General features: G+C 31.2%; 2 protein-coding genes across 9 annotated transcripts; one reads left to right on the top strand and one right to left on the bottom strand.

The window, feature by feature from the left end:
• The first annotated feature begins 23 nt into the window (after nt 1–23).
• Nbr (exonuclease mut-7 homolog) lies at nt 24–5,623 on the top strand. Of its 3 annotated transcripts, none has more exons than XM_078184671.1 (14): nt 24–40; nt 238–477; nt 566–706; nt 964–1,148; nt 1,219–1,451; nt 1,515–1,696; nt 1,770–1,961; nt 2,026–2,229; nt 2,312–2,461; nt 2,695–2,961; nt 3,035–3,183; nt 3,640–3,921; nt 4,010–4,191; nt 4,263–5,623. In XM_078184671.1, exons 2-14 carry the CDS (start codon nt 342–344, stop codon nt 4,561–4,563), a joined length of 2,604 nt encoding a protein of 867 aa, XP_078040797.1. In that variant the 5' UTR covers nt 24–40; nt 238–341; the 3' UTR covers nt 4,564–5,623. The 3 variants fall into 3 exon arrangements, with proteins under 3 accessions (XP_078040797.1, XP_078040796.1, XP_078040798.1); XM_078184670.1 differs by having other exon boundaries at nt 40–168; XM_078184672.1 differs by lacking the exon at nt 566–706 and having other exon boundaries at nt 40–168.
• Nucleotides 5,341–9,093, bottom strand: Spg7 (SPG7 matrix AAA peptidase subunit, paraplegin). 6 transcript variants are annotated; one of them, XM_078184680.1, is made up of 10 exons: nt 8,937–9,093; nt 8,329–8,606; nt 7,960–8,256; nt 7,661–7,883; nt 7,276–7,581; nt 7,043–7,211; nt 6,606–6,961; nt 6,020–6,516; nt 5,627–5,752; nt 5,341–5,547 (listed from the first exon to the last, which is right to left on the bottom strand). In XM_078184680.1, the coding sequence occupies exons 2-10, from the start codon at nt 8,488–8,490 to the stop codon at nt 5,416–5,418; spliced, it is 2,268 nt and encodes a 755-aa protein (XP_078040806.1). In that variant the 5' UTR covers nt 8,491–8,606; nt 8,937–9,093; the 3' UTR covers nt 5,341–5,415. The 6 variants fall into 6 exon arrangements, with proteins under 6 accessions (XP_078040806.1, XP_078040804.1, XP_078040805.1 ...); XM_078184678.1 differs by lacking the exon at nt 8,937–9,093 and adding an exon at nt 8,765–8,929; XM_078184679.1 differs by lacking the exon at nt 8,937–9,093 and adding an exon at nt 8,793–8,921.
• Nucleotides 9,094–9,873: the final 780 nt, after the last annotated feature.

Genomic DNA, 9,873 nt, shown 5'->3' with positions numbered 1-9,873 from the left:
CATAGAAGACTTAGAGAAGTGGCAACATTGTCTGTATGTGGTAAGTTAAGGTCATCCAATTCAAGCGCATGTAGATTAAAAATTTCGACAAGAATTTCATCTCTAATATACTTCACGTCCTTGCTTTGAAAACACAAATCGATGGCTTTTTCTGTTTCCTTATGAAGAGTATGTACATATGTAGTATTGTATTTCGCCGAAAGATATTTACACTTATATGCTCTTTCATGTCCCCAGTAATCATCCAAAAAAAAACACGACCATTGGACATATGAAATCATAGGTGACGGCATTTCAATTGTTTTCAACATTCCTAGCATATACATATTATTATACAAGCGATGGAAAGTCAAGTAGAAAAACCAATGTACAAAATAGTAAATTATCATGACCAGGATGACGATTTAGTATTTTTTAGAACTATTGATGAAGCTACAAAAGAATGGATCCAACATTTGGAACAAATATGGACATTGTGTAAGTATAAAATGTGTACAAAAAAATGTTAATATTACAACATCATTCTAATATTTTTGGTTCCTATTCTTCATATAATTTTGTACAGGGAAAGCGTGTGATGGCATAAAAACAACACTGGTGGAGTATTTTTCAACTGCTCCTAATCCATACTTAAGTGCATTAAGAGTCGTAATAAATATCACAAACTTTAAAAAAGCAGCACGAAGACCATCTCTAGTATATACAGGTTCATTTTTGTATGAAATTAATTACATATATATATTCGTTTTGTATACATAAAATTTGCCATTTATCACTGTAATTAGACTACAGATATTTGTATGAATTTGAATATTATGGAACTAGTTTGGTTTCACATACGATAAAACATTCATCAAACTTTTATATATGTGTACATATGCACATCTATAGTCCAATAACTGCCATTAGATTATTTGAGTGTTATATAGAAATAATGGTAACAATTAATTTTTTGTATTATAGTTCTGGAAGAATTTGCAAGTTGGCTGAAACCTGAAAAGGAAAAATATAAAGAATTTTTAGTACCAGATTTAAAAATAGCTGCATTTCGACTAATAGTTGAGCAAACAAGTATAGAATTATTCCAATTGTTTGCAGATACATATGAATTTCCTGAGCATAAAGAAATTTTTATTACTTTTATTGAGGTACAATTGTAACATACATAATATACTTTGAATAATTAAACAATTATAACGTATTTATACATTCTTCTAGAAAATGATTGCAGAAAAAAAGTTCAAGACAGCTGCACAATATGTAACTGTACTAAAGTTACAGAAGAATTTTAAGGATATAGAGGTTTTACTGTTACCACTTATCTTACAAAATAAGTTATCACTTGTTGATGAATTTATAGCTGAGGAGCCAGAACTTCAAATATCTTTGGTCCAGTACTTGGACAGTTTAATCACTACAGATATGAATCTGAAACTAAATAAATTTATCTCGTAAGTATAAATTATTTAATATAAATTAGTATTAAGCACAATAATGTTTTTAATATATTACAGAGAATACAACATACCAGATATAAAAATATCAACTGTAAATACCAAACCAATAGTTAAGTTGGTCGCACGTTTTGTCAAATTACACAATTTGCCACAAAATATTTGTCAAAACGTAAATAATAAACGAAACGAAGGTGCTTTGCACTTTCTCATTCACAAACGTTATGATGATTATAGTTTAAGTATGTTCATTCTCTAAGAAATGTTAAGATTATTGGAAGATGTAAATATAATTTTGATCATTCTTAAATCAAGGTCAAGCAAGTTGGAGGGAAATGGCTCAAGAAGCAATAGGAGAGAACAAAAAGTTGCAGCTTGATCTATTGAGATTATTAATAAATGTAAAAGATGCTAGAGAAGGTTTATATTGGGCTAAAAAATTTGATATACCTAAACAACAATGGCCGTGGGCCATTGTATATGAAGCTGAACAAATGGAAGCTAATGGTAATCAGGTGTTTTGCTGTATTTTCCAAATAGAGTATCATAGTTATAGAATATTTCTCTTCAGAAATGAATAAAGGTGCTTCTACTAGCAAAGAAGAGACACGTGATTGGTATAACTTTGGTGATACTACAAATTATCACGAACTATGCTTAGCAAGGGACTGTATCACTCTGGTAGATAATTCACAAAAATTTGAAGACTTTCTTGATAATGGTTTAATAGGTGTTTCTGTAGTAGGAATTGATACTGAATGGAAACCAAATTTCGGTAATATACTAATATAAGCATTTAAGTTTCTGATTTGAGCATTCTGTGAAAAGAAGATTCTAACATTTTTACTGTTTGTCAGGTTCATCACAAACTGAGTTGGCACTCATACAAATTGCAACTGAGTCGAAGGTTTATATTTTAGACATAACTGTCATGGCAAATAATGCAAACGATTTGTGGTCAGAGCTGGAATTAACATTGTTTGGGAATCCAAATATAATTAAACTTGGTAAATGTCGTGTAATTGAAAACATTTCATTATGGTATCATTCTGAAAGTAAATTTTAAAGTAACATTCCTCGTTAACATATAAACTAATCATAAGTTGATTTTTTTTTAAATATGTTTTTATGCACAATATTGATTGATAGTATATAATTTTTTATTTAATTCGTATATTTCTCTCATATTTCTATACAATCACGATGTGTTACATATGGTATATATAATTACATGATACAGGTTTTGGCATAAATCATGATTTGGACATGATACGTACTCATTTGCCGTGTTGTACAAATGTACGAAGCTACCTCGACATCGTACACTTATGGCAAAAGTTAGTAGACGAGTATAAGTTTGTATTTCCGCACGAAACAGATGGTACATTATTCAGAAAAAGTCTTAGTAAGCTTGTAGAGCTCTGCTTTGGGCAAGGTCTGAATAAATCGGATCAATTCTCTAATTGGGAACAACGACCCTTAAGAGAAGGACAAATCATATATGCAGGTTATTTTATCATTTTATCTATTATTTAAGCATATAGCAATTAGTGATAATATAATTATATTTTTTATTACAGCACTTGATGCATACTGTTTATTGGAAGTATATAAGGTTTTCGAAACTCAATGTGCTCGACTAGATATACCATTTAAGAATATTTGCTTGGAAATACAAAACATTTCGTACAAACCTTTAAGAAAAAATGCAAAGTCACATACGGATAAGGCAAGTTTTAGTAAATTGTAACAGTTAATTATTTAAGAAGGTACAATACTACTGACATTAACCCATCAAGGATGACGCAAAAGCTGTGAACGCTTACCGTTTATTATTATTTTCTTCTTTCTTAACTATTTGTTTTTTATGCACTGCGATATATTCGGAGAGGCTTTACACAATTTGTGCCATTTGTTTAGCCAACTTTTATGAAATTTTATGGGTTATTATAAAAATTACATAGGGGGACAGCACGAGAGTTCACAAAAGTCGTCCTTTGAAGGGTTAAAAAAATTAATTCTCTTACTGTTCTTTCTGAAAAACTCTGCGAAATTTTAAAAACGCTATATAAAATTAAAATAATATTTTTGAGCCTAGAACGGGTTTTTAAAAGATAAGCTTCCTTTTTTAATGTACATGTAATAAGTAGAGGTTTTGTATATAATTGTATATATTTTAATGCAGCCGCGTGTACCATCAATTAAAATGGAGGAGTATAATTGTCGAGATTCTAGACAGAAATTTTCTATCAATAGTATGTTATCTGCACAAGCAAATCCGTCATGGAAGTTGAAGAAAACAAAAATATCAATCCACGAGTGGAAAGTGATATGTGATCCAACGTTATCTGCACTCTGTACTAAATTACGAACTTGTGGTTGTGACTGCATTCGTTTACCTATCGATACTGCCATACGTAAAGCACAAACTGGGCGCAGATTACTGTTACTAAGTAGTGCCAATAAGGTTCGATTTATTTGTTCAATGTTCTCTATAAACTTACTTTATGTAATATTCAAATATTAACATTCAAATAGAAAACTGTTTTATACAGGCTGTACTTCCATTACGTCATGTAAAATGTTTTGTTGTGAATGGTAATATGCAATTGCAACAATTATTATCTTATCATGGTGTTTTTGTTACACAAAGGGATATTTTTTCTCGTTGCAAAGTTTGCAATAGCTCTGAATTCACAAGAGTTTATGGCACTATAATGAAGCGACTTTTTGAAAGGTTCGTCGTAAATTTTCTTTTAAACATTTTTATAATTTCAATAATAATGCTAATAAATTTGATTTAACTAGGTATAATGGAAGGGATGGCGAGAGAATTAATAAAAATAATTGTGATACACCAATTTTGTCGAACTATTATGTCCATTGTATGATTAAAGAACGGCGATGGACATTAACTAACAATGACATACAAGAGAATATATGTGCGACCAAATATGACGTACCTATTAAGTTGAGAGAACTAACGGCGGATTTCTTGAAAACGGAACCATACTTTTACGTTTGTCAAAGATGTGGAAAAGTATACGATTTAGGAAAGGTTTTTGAAAAAACCCTACATTTCTTCAAAGATGTTATTGTTGAAACCTAAGTCTTATTTACATGTAACATACTGTCAAGACTGTACTCAAAATCGAAGAATGCACAAGTCAAAAATGATATTCAATGATTTGAGTCAGTGACAACTGTTCCTATCGTGTTAAGACGTTGATCATTAGCGTATTATCATATTTATTCATGATAATTACTACCTTTTTTAAAAACATTTTTGGTATTTACACTTCGTATAAATAGGAAACAAAATTCTTCAACTTTCTTCCTTTTTCGTATCTTTATTGTTACGGATAGTATTATTTTTTATGTTGTTCTTAACAAGAATTGTTTGTTTATTATATAATAGGATGTTAATATCGTACAAAAAAATTGATGTTGCGTAATAAGTGAAAGTGTAGTTAATACATTGTGTGAGAAATGATAAAATATGAATATACAAGGATGTTATTTGTTTATTTAATAATATATTTATTTATGTGCAGCTTTAAAATCTCTTTCGAAAATATTGAAATTATAATATAATTTATTGTTTACGCAACACATTCTTTTTGTATAATATATAGTAGTATTGTACAAAATACATAAATATATTCAACAAGTATAAAAACATATTACTAGTATTTTATATAATTTTTAATGAAAAAAATACTTAATTTTGTTATACGGAAGCAAACTAATTTATGCTTTCAAAATTTCTTGTTTTGTTTTTTTCACAAAGTACTTTGTCAAATTTTAATTTTTATTAAACCTGAAAATAATGTTGTAAGTCATTTTATCTTTTTAAAAATATGTTGTGGAAAATAATACAATTAGATCTGTGTTAAAATCATTTTTCTTTTAATGGATTCACAAATTATAAATATCTCTTCTAATATGTTACGTAGTTAGCTTAAGTGCTTGCAGTATCTGCAAGAAACTCCGCAGGCTCTACAAGTCGTTTCTTTCCGTATGGTGGAGGTCCTAGTAATTTTTCAACATCTTTGTATGTTAATGTTTCCTTTTTCAAAAGCTCTTCAGCTAACTATAAATATTTACAAGAGAAAAAAATCATTTAAAATAAGTACAAGTAAAAAATAAAATTACACAATGGTTGTACACACCAGTTTTAATTTATCTTCATTATCCATTAGCAGCTTCTCCGTTACTTTAACCGCTTCTCCAATTATCCTTCGTACTTCAGCGTCCATTAAATTTCCCAACTTTTTACTATACATCTTTTCAGTATTCTGTGAAAAAGTCACAAACCTTTACATATTATTACAAAATTAAAATATTGAAGCTAATAAGATATGAATAAGTTTATTCAATAGTAAATATTCTTGTATTAAATCATATGTTATAACATTAATATTTTTAATGAAGTTTATGTGTAACAGCTTGAACACCTTCTCCTTTTATGACTTGAAACATATTTTAACGCACAACATCTAATTTTTACGTAATTAGCAAAACCTAGTAACAATATATTTAGATATCACATATATCAATCTTACCGGGCTTGTTTCTTCTTTAGGAAAAGAAATTAAACCTACTACAGGACTCATGCCAAATTGCTGTACTTGTGAATATGCTATTTTCGTCACTTTTTTTAAATCGTTCTCTGCTCCGGTTGAAATTTTATTAAATTTCAAACGTTCTGCAATTCTACCACCCAACATCATACATATCTTTTGAAACAGTTCTTCTTTACTATGAAGTTTTTGATTCGACGGAGTATACTGAGCAAAACCTAAACTCATGTTTGTTCTTGGTATTATGGTTACTTTCAGTAGAGCATCAGTATGCTCCAATAACCAACCCACTAAGGCATGTCCCGCTTCATGATAAGCAACTACCTCCTTCATATCGGGTGTTAGCGTCTTGCTTTTCTTAGCAACGCCGCCTATTGTTCTATCAATTGCATATAGAAGATCTTTGCTATTGATTGAAGTTTTTTTGTATCTTGCTGCATGTAACGCTGCTTCATTACAAACGTTTGCAATATCAGCACCTGGAAATATATTACTTATTCAAAGAGGAGAAAGAGAGATGAAAGTACAGTAATATAAAATATATATTGATAATAATTCCATACAATACCACTAAAACCCGGTGAAAGATATGCTAAATATCCGGAATATTGATTTGGCTTCCCATCCAGAGATAATGATTTCAGATGATATTCAAAAATTTGTTTTCTTTCATCTGAAGTAGGAAGATCAATTAAAATATGTCTGTCAAATCTACCAGGTCTCAGTAATGCTTTATCTAGAACACCAGCTCTGTTTGTTGATGCTAAAATAATAACATCTTCTAAAGTTGTCATTCCATCCATTTCTACTAACAATTGATTTAATGTTCGTTCAGATTCATTATTGCCAAACTCGGCGCCCCTTCCTCCTGATCGTTTTTTGCCGATGGCATCTATTTCATCTATATATATAATGCTGGGAGCTCTATTAAAATAGGTAAAATCAAAATGAATTGGTAAGTACCTCTAAATATTTTACTAAACGCAAAATTGAGAACGGTCAAACCTTTTCTTGGCCTCTGCAAATAAATCTCTTACACGTGCAGCACCTAGTCCACCTAACATTTCAATAAATTCAGAACCATTCATCGACAAAAATGGAACATTTGATTCTGTTGCAACAGCTTTAGCTAAAAGTGTTTTGCCGCATCCTGGTGGTCCTAACAGCAGTGCACCTAACAATAACATCAATTAACGAAAGATAGTAGGAAGAAGTAGAGTTTGTAAAATTTGAAATACCTTTCGGTACCTTAGCACCAAGTTTCTTATACCGCTCAGGATGCTTAAGATAATCAACAAATTCCATAACTTCTGTCTTTGCTTCCTTCAATCCAGCTACATCTTTGAAATGTACACCTTTACTAGAAAATGGTTCTACTAGTGTATATTTTGCTCTTGTTTTTTGTGTAATAAAATCCATTGGATTTGGAAAGTTTTGAGAACGAATTAAACGTACTAAGAAATAGAAACATACTCCAAGGATGAGCAGAGAAATAACGGAGCTTTCAGTTTCTTTTCTAACATATCTGATTGGAACTCCATTTTCTAAATAATTAACATATAATTTCAATATCTACCCTAATAAATGTATAATATTAATATATAGGATATGTGTACATTATACCTGCTGAGATACCCATTTTCTTTTCCAAATCTCTAATTTTATCCTCCATAATTTTAGCGTAATTAGAATCAATCACAGTAAACATTCTATTCATTGCTATATTTCCTTTATACACAGCACCAGGGTGAAGGAATACAGTTATAACAGGCCCAGCAATCTGAATTTCTTTAACTTCCCCTTTTAGAAGCATCTCATTTACGAAATCATTCCAATCTAACTCATTCTGGTATGCATTAGTAAAACATGATTAAATGAATGACGATAAACAATTTTTAAATGTGTACATCATAAAAACACACCTTATAAGTTTGTGAGCCAAATTTGTACCCGAGGACTAATAGTGCACAAACAAACATTAGAAGCAACAGTTTGTTTGCCAACATATCAAAATTTGGATCTCTGTCGGGTTTTTCATTAGGATCTTTAGGAGGTTTGTCGGGAGGTCTTTCATCTGTTTTATTTTTATTCGACCATTTCGGAGATGTGCTAAAATACCTTGCACTACCCATCCATGGAAAACAATAAATTCTAACCGGTTCATTTTTATAAAGTAATAGTCGTATCGAATTGAATTCTCTACATGCACCTATGTAAAGCTGAAATAATAATTTCTTTATAATCATATTATGAAATCATGTCGAAAATAAGTCAACAAGTTAGTTACTTACCCGATGTGGTGCCGGAAAATATAACCTTTTCGCTCTATTATTGATATTTGATAACACAGCATTGCTAATGTCACGCTTCTTCCAATTGTATTTAAATATTGTGCTAACAAGTCTTTGCGAAACGACATATTGTCGTTTCGGACAGTTTATTAAATTTTGCATATCTTAATTGTATAAACTAAAATAGTATAAACGCATTGTTTAACTCAGTGAAACTAAAAGAGGTTACGCAGTTGTGTCATCTATTGCAATCAGATTACATACATATTTTGATGAATCTAGAATATAAATAATTATATATATATAGAGAGAGAGAGAGAGAAAGAGAGAGAGAGAGAGATGAATTCTATTGATAGATGAAAAGTAAAACAAATCGTATAAATGTAATCGTAAATTATGGTAATGAAAGACGAAGAAGTAAATGAAGAAAATTTACTATGCACGAATCATTCAAATGCACGAACTTATATATAATACATTTAAAACTTCCACTTGTCAAAATATGAAAATGAGCCTAATATTTTTTAAGTTCACGAACTGTGTTGAAGCTACAAATGTGCACAGCATTATGTATACGCCGTCGACGGTAGCGAGGCCGATAATCTCACCATATTACGCCTTTTTATCCCCACCGTTTTAAGGCGCATGCATTGGTTTAGAAAGAGAACGGTAGATGACCAATAGAGACAGAACGAAAGCAGCGGGTCTACGTGTAAGTGTCTACACGGACTAAACCTAGCTGTCTTATCCGTATTTGCGATTTCTTTAAAATATATATTTATATTATCCTTCAAAAAAAAGATATGAAGATATACTATATAATATTCTATAGAATAATAATACATGGTGTACGAACTCAGAGGCCAAGTTATCAAATATTCATCATTCTATCGTCGACGGCAGTTTTCTTCAAATCTAATAATACTGGTATACAGATGTGAAAATCTGATCCAAGATTTTGTCATGAACTTAAGAATAGATAGAAGGATGGTGCACAAATCAGAGGTCACGTACATAATCAGTGCAATCATGTAAAGTCGCCATGCATGGAGTGAGGTGGCGACGCCGGCTTCTACTAGATGAACATTATAATTAGGGGTGGGCGAGTGTCCGACATTTCAGGTTTGAGTCGAAACGAGAATTTTTCTCGGACTCGAGTCGGGACCCGAAAGTTTGATATTCGAAAATTTCGGGTAGCCGACTTCGAAATCGGGTCAAGTAGTGTGCGAAGTGTCGGTAACTTACCGACTTGTCCTAAGCACTACTTAATCTCATTTCGAGGTAGGGTATCCGAAATTTTCAACGCGATGCAAAGCCACTGTTCTTTTCGTGACTATACTGGTGTGGCCATTATTTCCATGCATTCTCTCAAATGTCGCGTGACTCTGTCCATCACGGATGAATAATATAATAATTTATGATTGGTTTCGTCGATCAACTACGCTGCATTCTATCTCTACTTTGCTGAACTGCTAATGTCATGGATGAAGTCATGTGACATTTGAAGAAATTCGCGGCAACGTTGGTTGTGACACAATGTTACAA

Source organism: Augochlora pura, chromosome 7 (genome assembly GCF_028453695.1).
Source record: "Augochlora pura isolate Apur16 chromosome 7, APUR_v2.2.1, whole genome shotgun sequence".
Lineage (NCBI taxonomy): Eukaryota > Metazoa > Arthropoda > Insecta > Hymenoptera > Halictidae > Augochlora > Augochlora pura.
The sequence above is the reverse complement of the archived record's forward strand: the minus strand, read 5'-3'. Positions and strand labels throughout refer to the sequence as shown.